This window comes from Arvicola amphibius, chromosome 11 (assembly GCF_903992535.2).
Source record: "Arvicola amphibius chromosome 11, mArvAmp1.2, whole genome shotgun sequence".
NCBI lineage: Eukaryota > Metazoa > Chordata > Mammalia > Rodentia > Cricetidae > Arvicola > Arvicola amphibius.
The window spans coordinates 109,204,527-109,224,303 of NC_052057.2; the positions used below are offsets into that span (position 1 = coordinate 109,204,527).

General features: G+C 43.4%; 1 protein-coding gene across 1 annotated transcript; it reads left to right on the forward strand.

Moving 5' to 3' along the window:
- Positions 1-4,389: 4,389 nt before the first annotated feature.
- Positions 4,390-16,201, forward strand: Znf483 (zinc finger protein 483). The gene is made up of 5 exons (XM_038348432.1): positions 4,390-4,804; positions 6,999-7,090; positions 9,927-10,053; positions 10,925-11,035; positions 14,766-16,201. The coding sequence occupies exons 1-5, from the start codon at positions 4,390-4,392 to the stop codon at positions 16,199-16,201; spliced, it is 2,181 nt and encodes a 726-aa protein (XP_038204360.1).
- The last annotated feature ends 3,576 nt before the right edge of the window (positions 16,202-19,777 follow it).

Below are 19,777 nucleotides of genomic sequence, written 5' to 3' on the forward strand. Positions count from 1 at the left end.
TTTTCGTTGCCACCTCATAACCATAATATTGCTACTGTTACGAATCATAATGTGGATATCTGTGTTTCCCAATGGTCTTAGGTGACCCCTGTGAAAGGGTCATTCAACCCCCAGGTTGAGAACCTCTGTTCTAGAAGGGAATCAGGAAAACCAGGCAGCCCTTTCCAGACACGTACTCACATGCACACATGTGTACTTCCTTCCCCATCCACATAGTGGACCAGATGCTGAGTTAGGAGCTGTGTAAACAGGAAAGTGATGTAAACAGCAGGTCGCGGGAGCAGGCTGTGCAGCAATGAAAACAACTCACAACCATGTGCAACAGTGTTGACAAATCTCACGGATTCACTACAGAGTGAAAGAAGCCATCTCTAGAGTGAACACCGTCTGATTCCAGTTAGAACCTAAATCCCAGGCTGTAGAGACGAGAACGACTCCACTTTATTATATGTTTAAAAAAAAAAGCTTGAGCTATTTGAGTGAATTCCGCTTTTAAACTTTCAAACACACACACACACACACACACACACACACACCATCTGAAGCAAACCCAGGACTACATTTCACAGTCCTTTGCACCCCACAGTGCCCCTGGACTGCACCCCTCTGCCCATTTCTGGATTCTATGGGACTAAGAGAGCTCACCCTGGTTAAAAAAAATAATAAACTAGAAACTTCTCTCAAAGGAGCTACATCAACCTTGCACTTTTAAGAGGAACGCCTTAAGTACATAGACATCGGTGTGATCATCTTCACTGTGGTCGGCCACACTTGTGTTATCTTGCTCATGCCCATCACTAGCTGATGTACATCTCCAAACCCCAGCACTTTCATCATCTCTTGACACTATTAGTGCAACAGATCTGTCTTCCATTATCAGTGAAACCACCCCTAGAATTACTTGAGAGAACAGCCTTTCTTTGGGCGAGCCACTGTGGGATTATCTCGATCGCCATATTTGAGATGGGAAGATCAGCCTGCTGTGGGTGGCACCATTCCCTGGGCAGGGGATCCTAGATTGTTTAAACGGAGAAAGGAACCTGAGCTGCAGCGTGCATCCTCTGCTCTCCACTTCCTGATTGTGGTTGCGATGTGACCAGCTGCTTCAAACTCCTAATGCCTTGACTTCCGGGCCATGAGGACAATACCTTAACTGTGAGCTGACATAAACCCCGTTCCTCCTTAGTTGCTTTTGTCAAGGTATTTTATCACAGTCAGAGAAAAAGTTACCAGAGTTTTGAGCAGTTCTTCCTAAGGAGGGACATAATCTAACCATGGTGTAGGTGATGGACAGGGGATGAAGGGAAAAACCAAGATGCTATTGCAACAGTGCAGGCAAAGCATGCTTGGTGCTTTGCCTCCGATCATGGTGGCAGGTGTGGAAGTCGGAAGATTGCATTTGTGGAACTTATTTGCAGCGTTACTTATAGCTCGCATTGAATGCCTTGCTAATGCTTCCTCGGTGGATTTTTCACTTTGGATTTTAGTGAAAGGTGGTGATGGGAGAAGCTGAGGAAGATTTAAGGTTGCCGTGATGCGGGCCGTGATCTGAAAATCTAAGCGGGTTCTAGGCCTCTAAGCCTCTGGCGCAGCAACAATTTAGCAGTCTAACCCCCAGCCGCTCAGTAACCATGCGCAACAGGCCGGATAAGAGCCTATGGAATGCCCAGGAGTTTCTGAAATCAAGGGCAGCGGACCCCGGGATTCGTAGTTCATAGCTTCTGCGCAGGCGCAGTGGCTCCCGCGGGCTTGCGTGCGCAGCTGCTGCGGACAAGGTTCTGAAAGCTTCTTGAGGTGCAGCTGGCTGCGGGTGCTGGTACAGGTATCGGTTTCCGCCGTTGGTTTTTGAAGCTGCGCGGGTTGCGGGCTCCGAGCGCGCACACCTTGGGCGGGTTAGGACCCAGAGCATCCCACGGACTTGGCGCTGCGCTGCAGCTGCCGCTGCGGAGGCGTGCACTTCTGCGGCACCGCGCCATCCCATCCTTCCATTCATTCCTCCATTGCTCAGGGCTTGAAAACTTCGTTACCGTTGGTATTTTGAACTGGATAATTCCTTGGTTTGTTTCCTCGCGCGTGCGTGTGTTTGTGTGTGATCCTTTTGCTAGATGTTTAGCAGCGTCCCTGGCTGTATCCCTTAAAAACCCCGGATCATCCTTCCTCCTGGGTCTTAATAAGCCAGAGCGTCTCCAGGGTTTGCTAGCTGACACCTGTGGGGCAGATTGCCGCTGTTTTTCTCTCTTGAGTTGAGAACCTTTATCTGCGTCACATTTTCACGGAGCTTCTAGTGAAGCAGCTGCGCATGTCTCGGTCACTGCGGAGACCCAGGTGTCCAAAGGGACGTCAGGTAACATGGTGGGCGCCTGATGGTTAGCAAAGAAGTAAATGACATCACTGTGTGGCGGGTCCTGAGGTGGGTAGTTAGTTAACGCTATGCTAATTGCAGTAAGAGGCTCGTAATCTTGCCAAATAGTGGTACATCTCAGACCATCTTTCCTTGATGTAAGTGATCTGTACACTCCTGTCCCCACGGTGTCTATTCCCATATCTGTAAATGCACAGTCATTTATGGAATAAATGAATAAATGCATGCGTGCAGGCAGCACAGGCCAGGCTGTGTTCAAAGACCTTTTGGGAATCAAAGGGAAGCGTCACAAGGTAGTGGGGTGGGGGTGGGGGGATGAAGGAGTAGAGGTGGGGTGTTGGAGGTGGGGGTTGGAGATGGTGGTTGTGGGTCAACTGAGAAGAATCAGAGGTTTTGTTTTTATATGTTTCTTGTGGAATTCCCCCCCCCCTTTTGCTGATGGGGGTCGTGTGTGTGTGCGCGCGAGTGTGTGTGTGTGTGTGTGTGTGTGTGTTTTCCTGAGCATTGAAATCAGGGCCTCCACATGCTAGGCAAGTATCCTACCACTGAGCAGTATCTCCAGCCCTAGTTTTACTGTGAGTTTGTGGCTCTTTTGCCTGCGTGTATGAATGCCCAGCGTGCGTGTCAGAAGAGGGTGTGGGATCCCCTAAAGCTGGAGTTACAGATGGTTGTGGGCTGCTATGTAGCTGCCAGGAATAGAATTGAACCTGGTTCCTCTGTGAAACAGAAACTGCTGTTCAGCCCTGAACCCCAAGAGTCATATTTTGAAGAGTGAGTAAAGGATTAGTAAGACAGAGAAGGCGGCATTCTGAGGGAAGAGGGGGTGGAAAGCTCTGGTGTAAAGGACAGGACAGTGTTGGTATGGAGTATTTCTCTGTGGCTGCAAGGTTGGTCTGTGAGGTATCTAGGCAAATCTCTAGATGGTCTGTGTGCCTTCTGCATTGAACTTGGTCTTAGTGAACCCGTGAGGGCTTCCCAGCAGGAAAATACCAGAGTCAGCTTCTGAGTATCAGGGAAATCCTCTGGCTGCAGCGTGAGGGTTGACTGAAGACAAACATGCTGAGGAGAGTGGACCCCAGGCCAAGAGCATGTGTCGCTCTTCAGAGGACCCAGGTTCTGTTCCCACCAGCCATGTGGCAGCTTACAACCTTTTGTGACTCCAGCTCCAGGGGATATCCAAGGCTTTCTTTTGACCTCCATGGGCACACATATGGTACACATACATGCAGGCAGGAAAAGCACTCATACGTATAAAATAGATAAATCTAAAAATAAATATTAAGATGGTTATTTATTATGTGGAAAGTAAGACGGGGGGAAATTTGATAGTCATACGACATCAGGCTTCTGAGTTGAGCAGCTGCTAGGGGACATGGTGTTTGTTGAAAGGGCAGGACCTGCGTTTAGCCTGTGTTTGTGACGCAATCTCTTGGAACCAGGGATTCTTCCATTCATTTTGTTTGCAGGAGTTGTATTAGGTTTGAAGTACCTGTCTGTTTGCAGAGGATGTTTAATTATCTTTATTGAACCCTTCAGTTCAATCTGTAAAGATTCTGCTTCTATGGGGCTACAGAGATGGGTCAGAGGTTGCGAGCACTTGCTGCCTTCCAGAGGTCTTTAGTTCGATTCCCAGCAACCACATGTTGTCTCGCAACCATCTATAGTGAGATCTGGTGCCCTCTCCCGGCAAGCAGGCTTACATGCAGGGAGAAGAAAGCTGTTAACAAAATAAATCTTAAAAAAAAAAAAATCTCCTGTTAATAGACTGGTTGGTTGGACAGAGCTCTCCTGTGTCTCTAAGTAACTAGGTATTGGGGGGGGGGGGGGCGGATACACGCATTGGTGATAAAAGTCAATGTTTTCGGAATTAACAATCTATTTATTCATTTAATGTCTTTTGTTTCTTCTTGACAGTTCCTTCAAGACTCTAAATTGGATTCCCGGAAGCGTTGGTAGTTTGCTGTGTGTAGATAGGATCACACATACTCAGATAGTCTACACGGGACTGGATTCCCGCTGGTGACACAATGCAGGCTTCAGTACCCTCAAACATGCAGACAGCCGTCTCCCCAGGCCCTCCAGCTCTGGCTTCACTAGAACAAAGCAAGGTCCCTGGAATGGATACTTCTAGGGTCCAAGAAAGGCTCTTAAGAGGATATGCTGATGACCTAGATTCTTTCAGGCAGAAGTTCAGGTGGTTTTGTTACTCACAAGAAGAAGGGCCCAGAAAAACCCTGAATCAGCTCTGGGACCTCTGCAAGCAGTGGCTGAGACCAGACATTCACACCAAAGAGCAGATCTTAGAGCGGCTCGTGTTTGAGCAGTTCCTGAGGGTTTTGCCTGGAGAGATGAGGATTTGGGTGAATTCTCAGCATCCCAAGAGTAGTGTGGAGGTGGTGACCCTGGTAGAAGATTTGAACCAAACACTTGAAGAAAGGGAAGGTGAGAGTTGCGGGTGGAAGTGGGTGGGGTGGGGTGGGGTAGGGTGGGGACATGAGGAATCCCCTGAGGTTTGAACTAAGATTGAAAATGAAGAGTTAAAATTATATATTCAAAGATGAGGGAGCATTTAAGGCAGTGGTTCTCAACCTGTGGGTCGAGACCCCTTCCATAGGGGCTGCATATCAGATATTTACATTATGATTCATAACAATAGCAACATTACGTTCGGAAGTAGCAACAGAAATAATTGTATGGTTAGGGGTCATCACAACATGAACTGTATTAAGGGGTCGCGGCGTTGGGAAGATTGAGAACCACTGATTAAGGGAAGACATTCTGTTTTACAGAAGACTGGCAATCAGGTCTGCAATCGAGTTCTTTTTAGAGGCTCTAAGGTTGAAAAATGAGCATGCTGCGGTGATAATCAGAGAGGAGTCAGGCAGCCCACATTTAGGCATCTCAGTTACCTGTGTGACCACAAATTAAATTGGTGGCAGCAGACAGTACTTCCTCCTAGCTAGTTAGAGCTCGTGGCTCGTGGTAGAATCCATTCTGTCCCTCACTGCTTCTCCAAAATCCTGACCTCTGTGTGGAGTCCCCTGCAGTGAAATCTATTGCTAGCAGCCATTTGTAAGAAAGAACAATTTTTCTTAAATTGATCCTCTTATATGGTTTTATATAATTCTTAATTTTTCCCCAACTCTCTGGTCAATAAAACCACATATAGTTCTTGTTGTAAGATGGTAGAGTATGATCTGGAGAAAGTCTTTCTCCTCCTATGTGGACGTGAGTCATCGTCTAGGGGTGCCCAGTGTGTTTAGTCACTTCAGGCTCCTCATGGGGTCTTGACCCAGTGTCCCACCCCTAAGATCTCAATGAGCTCACCCAAAACCCCACCCTCTGCTCTTTCCCCTTCAGTAGAGTTCTCTTGCTTCTTAACTATGATCCTTAGGAATCAGCTGGAAATCCCAGAGGCACAGTTAGTCTTTTTAACTATTTGTTTGTTTGTTTATTTATTTATTTATTTACTTACTTACTTATTTAACTATTTATTTAGCTTAGTGCTTTTGTTCAATAAACTAAGCTATAAGTAAGATCTGTAAGTTCAGTAAACGGCTGTAAGTAACATTTGAGCAAGGCTGGTTTACCCTGATCCGTCTTATACACATTAGAAATATTTCAAATTATTATACAAAGTAAGTGTTTTACAGCTAAGGGCTTCTAGAAGGAAGGAACTCTGTTTTTGTGATGAAATAGTGGGGGAAAGCCTATTTTATAATATAAAAAAACTGTCTCTGTCTCTGGTGGTTCTGTGTTTTTTTTTTTTTTTTTTGGTTTTTCGAGACAGCGTTTCCCTGTAGTTTCTAGAGCCTATCCTGGAACTATCTCTTGTAGACCAGGCTGGCCTCGAACTCAGATGGTTCTGTGTTTTAAAGAGAAGGAAAGATTGATTTCTGCAGTTTCCTCCAGAGGGCCGTGAAAACACTGTGGTATTATGAAATAGATATTTGAGTTTTTATCCCCTCCTTGGCCTGCAGCCCCTATAACCCTGCCATTTCCCAAGTGACTAGAGCATTAAATGCCTTCTTATTAAAATATTTGTCCTTTCCTCCTCGGTTCCTGAAACCTGGTCCAGAGCCTTTGATAGATGTCACGGTCAAAGGCAGTCACCTTGTCATTTACCGTAGACCCCTTGTAGCCATGCCTGAACTTAATGAGATGATACTTGCAGTGTCCAGAAGTGACCACACACGGAGGCTGATTTCCAGGGCAGCTGTGGAGGGATGGAGCTCACAGCCCCCACCTCCAGCGAGCTGAGATGCTCACCGGTGATGGCATTAGTCATGCCTCTGTGATGATACTGTCTTACAGAAATCTGGACATACGGGGATTCCTGGAGGGTGCTATACCTGCATGAAGAAGGCTTGCAGGGAGTTTTTATCTGGGTGTATCCAGGATGGGACGAAGTTTAGGAGCTCTGAACCTTTTTCGATAGGCTTTGCCCTATGCAGCTTTTTCATCTGGTTATTCATTTCTGTCCTTTCTAATATCCTTTGTTTAGAAAATAAGCAAATAAACGCTTCCTGTGAGCCATTTTAGCAAATCAGTCCAACCCAGGCTACGGGGTTGTGGTGAGTTCGGATTGGGAACAAAGAATGGAGCTGAAAGACCAGATTGACTTTTCCTTCCCCAGGTCTTAGCACACGAAATCCTGCTGTGTGCAAAGTGGAGGAGGATTTGGGAGAAGAGGAGATAGCTGCTGTTCCTCCCAATGTGGAGCCACGTGTAAGTTTTCTTTCACTGGTTTTCATTCTTCAGTGGAAACTGAGCTATTAGTGAGGGACATAACGGTACAGAATCAACCAAAAGAACTTGTAGGTCACTGTTTACTTGCTGTTGATGTAGATTCACAGACTATAACGTAAGTTTGATGCTAAATAAAATTACGTAAGGCTGGGTGCATGAAGGCTCCTGTAGCCGAGACCGATGACCTAAATTCATTCCCAGGGTCTGTATGGTAGGAGAGAACCAGCTCCACCAGGTTGTTCTCTGATCCCCACAGACATTCTGTAGCATGCTTATGTACCACAATCACCCCAATTTTGGGGGGGGGGAAGCATTTCCTAAAACTCAAAAGTTAACTCTTGACAAAAGGAGTCAGGTAGAAACAGAATTGTATTTCCCTGACGTGATGAAGAACATCTCCACCTGGGTAGAATCAGGAGATTTAAAAAAAAATAGAAATAAAAGCAGGGCTCACAACGTAAGCAAAAGGATCGGTATTTCCTGAACACTGTAGTCAACCAAGTGATGTCAGGGCTAAAGTGTGAGAGACAAAGTCATTTTACAACAGACAATGTTACTGTCCATTTGCAAAGCCTTGGGGTCAACCGATTAAGACTAGAACTCGTGAGGTAGTAGCTGGGAAAAGCAACTGGTTATGGATCAGTAAGTTTCCAGTACTAGTAATTACTAGTTAGGAAAAAAAATTATAGTAACAAGTAATAGTTCTACAGTAGGGCAGAAATAAGCTCCTGTCTACAGTAGAGCAGTAATGAGCTCAGGAGTAGGTTTGCTTCCTGGTGCCTAGAACTTGTGAATATTATTTGCTTGAAGAAAAATCAGCCATTGCAAGTGTCATTAAGATAGAGGTTTTTTTTTTTTTTTCTTTTTTTTTTTTTCCTGGTTTTTCGAGACAGGGTTTCTCTGTGGCTTTGGAGCCTGTCCTGGAACTAGCTCTTGTAGACCAGGCTGGTCTCGAACTCACAGAGATCCGCCTGCCTCTGCCTCCCGAGTGCTGGGATTAAAGGCGTGCGCCACCACCGCCCGGCAAGATAGAGGTTTTAAGATGAAGAATGGGTGCTACTAAAATTGGAAAGATGGCTGGGCAGGAGCGGTGCACACCTTTAACCCGACTAGCACTTAGGAGGCAGAGACAGGCAGATCTCTTGAGTTCAAGGCCAGCCAGGGAAACCCTGTTTTGAAATGTAGAAGTAGTCGTCATAATAATAAATAAAATAATATAGAAATGGAAAGATGGGGAGTTGATCCCAGATTATATGGGTAGGCCCTAACAACTGTCACAAATGCCCTTATTAGAGAAGCAGAGAAAATGTGAACACAGAGTTGATTATAGAGAGAGGAAGGCAGTTTGGAGTGACTGGGCCACAAGCCAGGGAAGGTCAAGGAATGCTCGCAGCCACGGGAAGCTGGAAGAGGCAAATGGACTCTCCCCCGAGGCTCAAGAGAATGCAGCTCCTTGATGCTCTATTTCTGGCCTCTGGAACTAAGAGAGAATGTATTTCTGTTGTTTGAAGTCGCAGGGCCTTGGTATTTGTTACAGGATAGGACATTGGCAAGCTGCTAATCTAAGTACAAAGAGACCCTGTGGTCTGCTCCCCTCATCTATCTCATAGAAAAGAGTAGGATGCGCCTGTATCCCAGAACTCAGAACACTAAGTCAGGATGGCTGCTTTGAAGCCAGTGTGGTTTCCAAGCAAGTCTGAAAGGAAAAAAAAAAAGAAAAGAAAAGAAAAAAGGGATTTTCACGAGTTAGTATCCTTGTTTGTGAATGTGACATACTTGTAGGCATGAGTATATTACTAAACCAGATTCTTTTTGATTATATATTTTGAAATATTGCTTCAGGCTGGTTTGCTGGCACACACCTGTAAGCCAGTCCCAGAGGTGCCAAAGCAGGCGGATCCTGTTGACTTTGAGGCCAGCCCAGGCTCTGAGTAATAACAAGTATCTCTGCTTCACATGACTGAAGTCTGTAACAGCTAGTGCTGCGTATTTAACTATTACCTGTACTTAGCTTATAGTCTACAGTTTTGAGGATGGGGAATGTTAGTTCAGACCCTAGTGTATGATTTTCCTTTTACTCTTAGGAATGAATGTTTTAGGGTTAACTTGATCAGTATTGACAGTTTAGAGAACTCTTGTACAGTCAATATTTAATGCTAGATTCTCAAGTGGGAACTGTCAGGACTGTACAGTACCCTTGTTCAGTGTTTCTTATAATGGTTGTATGGACTCTGAACCTTGCTTTGAAGCTTTAAAAAAATTTCCAAGCCTGGCCTGGCGGGATTGCTTAGCAGTTAAGAGCACTGACTATACTTGCAAAAGACCCCAATTCAGTTCCCAGCACCTACATGTCAGGTTACATGTCTTCCATTCCAGTTTCAGAGATCCAGCACCCTCTCCTGACCTCTAGAAGCACAAGTCATGCACACAGCATGCATACGTATAGGCAGAACATGCATGTTCATAAAAAGAATAAATTCTTTTAAAAAATTAAAAATTTACCAGGTCTGGTTGGACATGGGCCTATAATTCCAGCTACTCTGGACACCTTGGGAGGAACTCTAGTGCAGAACTTGCTTAAGCAACCTAGTGAGAAACTATCTCAAAATACAAGGTAAAAAAGTTTGAGGATGTAGCTCGGTGACAGAGCACGTCCCTAGCATGCACCAGGCCCTGAGTTCGGTTCCCAGCAAAACACACACACACAGAGACAACGTGGATGCATTCAGACTGCTGATATCCCAACCACTTCTCTGAATCCTTAAGGTCTGTTGGGAACTAATACAATGCAAAGATGCTGTGTTCGATCTTCCAGGAAGCGGTAACATTTGAGGATGTGTCTGTGAACTTTACCAGAGGAGAGTGGAAGATGCTGGAGCCATCTCAGAGGGAGCTATATAAGGAAATGCTGCTGGAAAACTTAAGGAACCTAGAATTTTTGGGTAAGACATCTTCTCTTCGCGATCTAGCTTCTAAGAAGGTAGCTTCTTCAGCCCCTGATAACCTATCCGAAAGATAAATGCCACGTTTTAACTGTATCTGCTGGGCATCCAGGACCTACCATGACCATTCCTAAAAAAGGAGCCTGAAAGTGTGCTTTATGTGATATTTCCTCCTAAAACAAGTTTTTGCTTCGTTGCATTGGAAATGTGCAACATCATTTTGTTGTCCTCAGTGTTTTGCCTTCCCCTCCTTCCTCGTTGGATTCCTCCTCTGTATTTGTTGTGTTTGATGGCATCGTTATCTTCCTTAGAGAAACAGATTAAATATGAATGCTGGGTTGTAGTGGTATTTTATTTGTGTCTTAACAAATAAAGCTTGCTTGAAGATCAGAGTGCAGAGCTAAGCCACTAGAGGTCAGGCGGTGGTGGCACACACCTTTAATCCTAGGCCTCAAGAGACAGGCAGAGGGATCTCTGTGAGTTCAAGGCCACCCTGGGCTACACAAGATTGAATCTGTCTAAAAGAGAAGCTGAGCCCACACAAAGGTGATGCCAGCACTAGGGAGGTGCCGACAGGAGTACTATGACTGGGCAGAGAGAGGAATACAAGGCGGGACAAGTCTGAGGAGCACTGCAGTCTGAGGTTTGGTGGAGATAAATGCAGTCTGAAGATGGGATCGCCCATTCCGACCGAGTATTGGTAGGGGTAAGAACTCTCTAGTAGCTGGCCCTTCTGCTTCTCTGATCTTCAGCATTAACCTCTATATCTGCCTCTGGGTTTTTATTATTAATAACAATTAGAATCTGTGCAACACTGGGCCATCTTTGTTCTATGTGTAAGCAATCATTTTCTGGTCTTTTCTCTGAGCAGGCTCTCCAGTTTCCAACTTTGATTTGATTTCCCAGCTGAAGTGGGTTAAGTTGCCAAGGGTACTGGAAAAAGAAATCTCAAAAGACCCCAGACCAGGTGAGTTCGTAAAAGGTAAGAAGGAAATGAAAACCATGGGGAACAAAAAAAAAACCTTTGAAATGCTGGGTGGATCTCATGCTAGAATATCAAGCTGACTGATTAGAAGAGAGCCTTCATCTTCCCGGAATGTTCATTTTAGTGGGGACACTCTTGGTTTGGGTCCTCCAAAAAGATGTGACTCCCCAAAGTGGAGATGTGTTGAGAGAAATCAAGTGAAGAAAAATGGAGAAGGAATTTGGAATGCCATGAGAGCACAGTGCAGGTGTAACCTCTGAGTGAGGAGAAAGGATTTGAAGCTGAAGATGGTTTGCAGATTCAGGCAAGGGCAAGGGGGAGGCTCTGGGCAACAATAGCGTGAGAGGGGTTCCTCACCTCACAGAAGTAGTCCAGGAGTGCCCGTGTGCTTCAGCATTGGGAGTGAGAGGGTGTGTGACAGGCAGGCAGGCAGTCTCCCCACAGCAGATCTGAGAAGCACATCATATGGACACTTAAAGACCAGTTAGCAGACCAAGGGCACTAGTCACATAGTGTAGGCCATAAGGATGGCCTAGAAAGAACTGGGAGTTTCTGGGATCATAGACCAGACTCACAATGCGCGTTTTAGGATTCTTTTTTTACTTTAATGATGCAGGATGATGCATATCCAGTAGAAACTATACTTGACTCACTGTGTGTGATCTGATCCCTCTTTTGCAAGGCTGAGCAGCAGCATCGCTCAGAACAGTCATGATCACGTAACCTCATGCTTAAAAGCCCCAGAGTATGTTGGGTGTGTTGAATACATTTTTACTTAGGGTGTTTTCAGCTTACAATGGCTTTGCTAAGACATAATTTGATTGTAAATCAAGGAGCATCTGTATAAGTGAACAATAACTTAATTAGCATTTGAGCTTAAATCTCGAAAGGTAAGTGGGAATTCAAGGAGTCTACATGTATAATAATTCCATTTTTAATGCTCACATGTTTAAATGTACAGCTTAAATATGCATGGATTTTTAACATCTAGAAACATTAATGTTAATATTTATATTAGTTTTTATTAGGTTACTCTTCAAGGGATTAGGTTTTTCCTTTATCTTTCTCTGTATCTTCCTAAAATTTAAAAATAACTATATCTAATATGTTGAATATAAAGATGCCATTACATATATTCGTACCTTTATTTTTTAAAAATTTAAATTTTCTAAAGAATTTATTTTAATCAGCCTTGTAAATGAAGGCAGAGCTTTTCTGTCCCCATCACCCAGTCCTAAATAATCACACAAAAGCTTCTATTAATTAGAAAAGAAAAATATCAATACATGTTAATTTTTTCCTATTCCAAACATATGGAAAAATTTACATTACTTGTGAATAATAGGTTTTTGAGCTTTATAATTGTCTATTAAGCCAAGTAGGGCTAGGCAATGCTGGCGCACGCCTTTAATCACAGCACTTGGGAGGCAGAGGCAGGCGGATCTATGTGAGTTCAAAGTCAGCCTGGTCTACGGAGTTCCAGGACGCCGGGGCTACACAGAGAAATGCTACCTAGAAAAAAACAAAACAAAGAAAAACCATTAGGAAGATATCACGTGGCCTTTTTTCCCCCTCTTTTTAGTTTTTGAGACAGGGTTTCTCTATGTAGCCATGGCTGTCCTAGAACTGGCCATGGAGACCAGGTTGGCCTTGAACTCAAAGATCTGCCTCCCAAGTGCTAGGATTAAAGGCAAGCGGCACCACTGCCCCACTGCTTTTTTTTAATGACTAAAAGCTAGGAAAGGGGCTGGGAAGATGTCTGAATGGGTAAAATGCTTGCTATGAAAGTGTAGAGACTCAGGTTAGACTCTCCAGGACCCATGTAAAAAGCTAAGCATAAACGTTGTGCCTGTAATCCCAGTCTTGCAGTAGACACTGGTAGATTTTAGGCTGCTGTTGCCCAGCTAGACTAGCCGAAACGACCAACTTTTGGTTCGGTGAAAGACCTGTATTTTTTTTTAAAAAGTGGAGAGTGAGCTGGGTGGGCAGTGGTGGTGCACACCTTTAATCCCAGCACTTGGGGAGGCAGAGGCAGGTCTGCTCTGCATAGTGAGTTCCAGGATAGTCAGGGATACAAAGAGAAAACCCTGTCTGGGGGAGGAGGATAGAAGATACCAGACATCCTTTTCTGATCTCTACACGGATGTACATGGGCATGTGCATTTCCGCATTCATGCACATACCAAGAGGAAAACTAAATAACAGGGGAAAGCCAGAGTGAATAATATACTTAATAAATAAATTCAAAGTTTTGAGAAAAACAATATATAGCTTGGGAGTAAGCTCCATGTTAATTACCAGACTGCAAACTTTTGAGCCTGTCAGACATTGCATTTTAAGTATTAGGTTTTAAGGTTCAAAGAATAGGATTAAAAGGACAGTGATCTAGGAAGAACAATAAATAGATTTCTGATTTAAATGTCTTCAGAAGGGCTGGAGAGATGGCTCAGTGGTTAAGAGCACTGTCTCCTACTCCAGAGTTCCAGGGTTCAGTTCTCAGGACCCACATGGCAGCTCCCACTGTCTGTAATTGCAACTCCAGGAGTGCCAACACCTTCACATAGATACATGTGCAGGCAAAAACACTCATGCACACAAAAGAAAAAATAAAAATAATGTCTTTAGGATTGATAGGGCCAGGTTGTAGTAATGTTTAAAAACTTACCATTCTTACCATTGGTATGCTGCATGTTGGTGAAGAGATTGGGATTTTCTATAAAAATTAATGCCATTTGTCTGCTTTGAGGAGTGACTTTATAATATAGGGATCAAAAAGATGGGCTGTGCTATCAAATTAACATATGACTTTAGGGTCTGGAGAAATGGTTCAGCAGTTAAGAGGGCTGGCTGTCCTTCCTGAGTAACTGGGTTCCCAGCACCTACGTGCCAGCTCACAACCATTGGTGACTCCAGTTTTCTGGCATTCACAAACACAGCATGCGTGTAGTGCACAGACATATTTGCAGGCAGAACACTCGTACAAAATAAAAATAAAAAGAATTTAAAATCTAGCTTCTACCACTTACAATGCATGTGACTCTGGACAAGCTTCTGACACTATGTACCCCATTGCGAATGTCTCTAAAGTACAGTACAAGATGTACTTCATCGGGTTGTTGTAACGAGACAGTGAAACCATGCAAATGAAGTCCTTATTGTGGAGCTGGACATTTGGGAAGGACATGAAGATAAAGTTTGGGTTATGGAGAATAAGTAGAAATAGATTCGACCCTGGTACAGAAATTGGAAAGAAGAATGAAAACCTGCAACCCTCCTCACATAAAGCACAAACTTTTCTTTTTCCACAATATTTTCCCTAGCCTTTGTGTTCATCTGCTTTCCTGTATCGCATATCTCTTACCTATTTTTTTAGATTTATTTATTTATTATGTATACAACATTCTGCCTCCATGTATGCCCGCCACCAAAAGAGGGCGCCAGATCTCATTACAGATGGTTGTAAGCTACCATGTGGTTGCTGGGAATTGAACTCAGGACCTTTGGAAGAGCAGGCCGTGCTCTTAACCACTGAGCCATCTCTCCAGCCCCCTCTTACCTATTTTATAAAGCTGTAATTGATAACTATCCAAGCCATATCTCTTTTTTACTATAAACTGTTTGGCTTTTAGCTCGTCTCTTAAAAGTATTGCTGTGTTCTTATGTTAGCCCCAAATATAGCAGCTTCCTTTATTGCAAATGGAAATACTTGCTTTGTTATCTCTTTTAGAGGGTGAGTCTAGACGTGAATTGGATGCTTTTCTGGAAGACCTCACTTTAGAGAAGACAATAGACTACTGCTTTAGTGATAATGGTTATGGCTTGAAGACAGAATTCCAGAAACGATATGGCAAGTCCAAGAAAGATCATAGCAAGCAGAGTAGCCATCAGAGTAAAGATTCTGACTCAAAAAAGACTCCCTCTGGAAAGAATTTTAAACAAACTTCAGACGCAGCTAAACATCGAAGAACCTACTTAACAAAGAAGTCTCAGGGGTCCAAGGAAGGCAAGAAATCCTTCAGCTTTCACTCCGATCTTGTGACCCGCAAAGAACACGGTACAGAAAAGTCAAGGAAATGCAGTGGAAGCGAGAAAGGCTTGGTTTACTCTTCATCTCTTACCAAACATAAGAGACAGCCGAGAATTGGTTCGTTGAGTAAGACCCACAAGTGTAGTAAGTGCGGGGTAGCCTTTACTCAAAACTCATGGTATCACAGTAAAAGCTCTCAATGCGAAAAATGCCAGAAGAATTTATTTCAAGGGGAAACGTCAAATAAAGACAAAGGGCCTGCAACCGAAGAGCCCAGTAAGTGCAGGAAATGTGGGAAAGCCCTTGGCAGTAGTTCACAACGCTCTGTGTGCACTGAATGTAGAGAAACTTACAAACCTAGGCCATCTAAACCCCATAAAAAATCCAAGAAAGGAAAGCAGTACAAGTGTGATGAATGTGGAAAATACTTTGTTGGCTTACAAGTTCTCGAGACGCATCAAAGGATCCACACGGGAGAAAAGCCCTATGAATGTAAACACTGTGGGAGATCCTTCAATGACAACTCGTCATTTTATCAACACCAGAGAATCCACACTGGAGAGAAACCATACACGTGTAAGGAGTGTGGGAAATCCTTCACGCTTAGCTCCTCTCTTTCAAAGCATCAGCGGATACACACCGGGGAGAAGCCCTACAAGTGTAAGGAGTGTGGAAAAGCCTTCAGACAGAACTCTTGCCTTACGCGACACCAGAGAATCCACACTGGCGAGAAACCGTATGTGTGCAAGGATTGCGGCTCGTCCTTTAGCCTTTTTAGTACTATCCTCTATCATCAAAGACTTCATGCAGGAGAAAAACCCTACAAATGCACCCACTGTGATAAGGCCTTCCCTTCTCACTCCCGCCTCAGCCGCCATTTGAGATGTCACACCGGTGCAAAGCCATACAAATGTAAAGAGTGTGGGAAGACGTTCAGACAGAGCTCATCTCTTAATTTACATCTCCGAAGCCACACTGGAGAGAAGCCCTACAAATGTGATGACTGTGGCGCTGCCTTTTCTCGGAGCACCATCCTCATTGAACACGTGAAAACTCATACAAAATATGAGTGTAAAAAATGTGGTAAGAAATGTAAAAGTCGGGCAGACAGTCTTAAACATTGCTGTACTGAGTAATTCTGGGAATGTAGTATGGGGGGGGGGGGGGAGAAGGCTAGTTCCGGTTGTGATCTTATTTAAAAACTTGACATGTGAACTGCCCACAGCATTGATTAGAAGCTTCAGCGTCAGTGGGTTGGTTCACAACTAGGAGTAGCCTTCTTCCCCTTTGGTCCCTCTTCTTGAGGGTGGCCAGTTTTGATTAGAGCTGGTAAAATTACGTTGACCTGAAGAAAGCATGGGAACTGAACTACTTCTGAAAAGGCAAACTTCGAAAGACTCTTTTCTTCACGGATGTCTCTCCTTGGCTTCCTTTCCACGGCCAGACAGTAGAACGGAAAAGAACTGGCTGAACTCTTAACAAACTAGGCTCTATCCCAGTTGGCCAACCAGCCACTGTGTCGCCTAAAGAAGTCACTTGGACCTTCCGAGTCTTCATTTCTTTACCAGCAAAGTGAAGAGATGGCATTAATGATGGCTAAGTTTTCTTTTTTACCTGAGATTCTGATACTGCAGAAAATAACTTGAACATGTTTGGTTCATTGGACTCGTCATGTCTGGTAGACGCTTACTCTCTCACAGGGTGGTGTACTTCTAGATTGGTGAGAATGTGGAGTGTTTGATGTAGGGTCCCTCGAATGTGATAGACAGAACGAGTCAGAGAAGCGCAGCCAAGTTTGCTTCCAGGGAATGTTCGAATTTGCACAAATCACCCCAGTCTGCTTATCTTTTGAGTTTTGCCTCAGTGGATTGGAAATCCAGAGAGCTTGCACCTGAGCCAGCTCCACCATGAAAATAACGGTCTGAGGAGGAAAAACCAGAAACAGTTGTTTTGGTTGGATATTTCCCCCTGCAGCGAGCATGGCCTCCTGCACCACGGTGTAAGAATTCTGTACACAAAAGTCACGACATGCTAGATTGAGTCCTTAGACGTGTTTTAGTTGGTTTGTAGGATGGGGCATGTATGTACATACACAGTTTTTACTCTTTAGAAATAAGGAGTTTTGCATTTTAAGGGAAGCAGAGTTTGTCTTTAAAAACGTATAGGAGTTGACCACATTAGCCTACTATGCCCATGGAGTACTCAGCTGGTCCCGGGTGTGGTTGCCAGTTGAAATGCCAGGTTTCTCTTATATCTGGCTTTCCTACTGCAGCCTTGTGGTATTTTGTTACCCTGCCATTTAGATAATACATACACTAAAATCTCAAGGGAGACCTGCCCCCTCCCCCAATTGAGAACAGGTAAAATTCAGGAAAGGAACTCAGAAGTAAGTTCTACCTGACACTTTCTTTTGTGAAGTGAGACTTCATAGAAAGGACTATATGAGTATTGGTGGGTCGATGGAATATTAACTTCTAACTGAGGAAGGTATTCAAGACCCTGAATGGGTTAGTTGGGTCTTGGGACTTGATTGTGGTATAAAAGTTGAAATTTGAGGCAACTCCTAGAGCAAGAACTAAACCAGAGCTCTGGTTTTACGGGTAGAAGGATCTGCAGTGCTGATCCGAGACTCAGGAATATCTGCGGATGTGCTTAGGTTTGAAATGCTACCTCTGGATGTCAGGTTTTTGATTTCTTTTGGGTGTCTCCTTCCTCCTTATCCCAAAGTCAAAAAGAAAATCAGACATTACTTTGTGATAAATTGATCAGTATAGCTGTTACCAAATGGACCAAGTAAACACATTCCTGACATCAAAGGAATTTGGCTTTTAAGAACCACTTATATGGGCTTAACAATTTTCAGAAATGATATATTTTATTGAAAAAAAAATTAATACATAAAAACAACTCTTGAGAAAGAAATCTCTTCCAGTGTGTTCTAGGGAATTTCACAAGAAGCTGTTTTTATCCCAACCTTAGTTGGGGATTAGAAACAAAACTTTTTTTTTACAACTTCATTAAGATATGGAATACATATGCTTAAAATCAAGATGTGCAATCCAGTGAGCTTCTTCAGTTCTACTGAAGTGTACATTCCTTACCATAATCCATTTTTCAGAACATCATGCTAATAAGAGTACCTGTTGGATCCGCCCATTTATACATAATTCCCACTCGCATCTCGGACCCCAGGTAACGTCTAAGCTACCTTTATTTAGTGTCTGTATTTATGGATGGCCTTTTCTAGGCTTTTTATATTGATTGGTCTTTGTTCCCGTTGACATCACATTTTTAAGTTTATGCATGTTATAGCCTATGTGATTTCTTTCTGTTAAAATGTTATTTGTTGGTTGGTTGTTAGATTTGATAGTCTATCATGTGGATATTTCATCCATTACCTGTGAGAAGATATTCTCATTTTTTTCTCCTTAGGCTTCTGGCTGCTAGGAACAACACTGTGAACATAGGGTGGAAGTAGGTGTAGACATTAATGTTGATTGTTTTTCTTGGTAGACATCTATAGGTAGAGTTTCTGTAAAAATTTTAAAAATGTAAATTTCTGTTTAACTTCTTAGGAAATTACCAAATTGCTTTCCAGTGTGACTGCATCATTTTAAATTCTGACCAGACGTATGTGAATGTTCCGTTTTCTTTACTTCTGTGCCCAATCTTTAAAAACTCATCATCATCCTGGTGAAGTGGCATTTCCATATGCTTTTAGTTTGCATTTCCTGACGACTAATGTGCCCATTACTCAGCCTTTCACGTGTCTCTGAGTTCTTCTTCAAATTCCTTATCTATTCAAAAGTCAGAATGGTTGAGTTATAACGAGTTCTTCGTGCACATACATCCCTTTTCCAGCATGCCCTTCACCTACATATGGTCCCTTTTATCACGGTGTGCTAGAAGGAAACTACAAACCCCACTGCAAAATGTTTGTCAACAACTAATAATTGCCTGAAAGGCATTCAGTCTGCTCTAGCACCCATATACCAAAATCTGTTTTTAGATGGTCAGGTCATCTAAAGGCTTTATGATTATGACTCCTCATAGAATTGCTTTTTAAAGCTTTAGTATTTAGCATTTTTGTTTACAGAGAGAAGTATTTTCATCAGCGCCATGACACATTTTAAAACAAAGTCCTTGTTCTTTAGAATGACTTATAATGAGTTTCTATATAGAAATTTCTTTTTGGGTCACAGGATAAAGCAAAGCCCCTGTCAGTAAATTTGCTTTATTCTTTTTTACTTTAGAATTGCTTCTGATGTAAACTTGGCATACCGTAAAGTGAACCATTCTGGTGTTTCCGGCTGAGTGATCTGTTGCACGTTTGCGGTTGACCTTCATCCCCAGTACTTTTCCATCCTCCCACACTCAACTCACGGGGCGCGTATTGTCTGTCTGCTTCTCTCCCAAGCTCCTGGTCCTCACAATTCTACTTCCTTTACACATCTGGCTCTTGTTAGTCCCTGACATAAATAATGACGCAGTGTGTGTTTTTGTGTGTCTGCGTTATCTCACTCGGCAGGTAGTATTTGCAGGCATTCAAGGAAATTTTCCGCTTAATTTGCTAGCACAGAAAATCTTAAACTCTTACATCATCCAGTTACTATTGATAAAAAAGAACACAATGTCGTTACATGTGCTCTGTCTCATTGGCTCCGTAACCTAGTCACCTGCACATGCGTACTGAAACACTTGAGCAGATGTCT

Coding starts and splice junctions, on each gene's coding strand:
- Znf483 (XM_038348432.1), top strand. CDS start 4,390: ATGCAGGCTTCAGTACCCTCAAACATGCAGACAGCCGTCTCCCCAGGC. Junction 10,054..10,924: donor AAGGAACCTAGAATTTTTGG/GTAAGACATCTT, acceptor TTCTCTGAGCAG/GCTCTCCAGTTTCCAACTTT. Junction 11,036..14,765: donor ACCAGGTGAGTTCGTAAAAG/GTAAGAAGGAAA, acceptor TATCTCTTTTAG/AGGGTGAGTCTAGACGTGAA.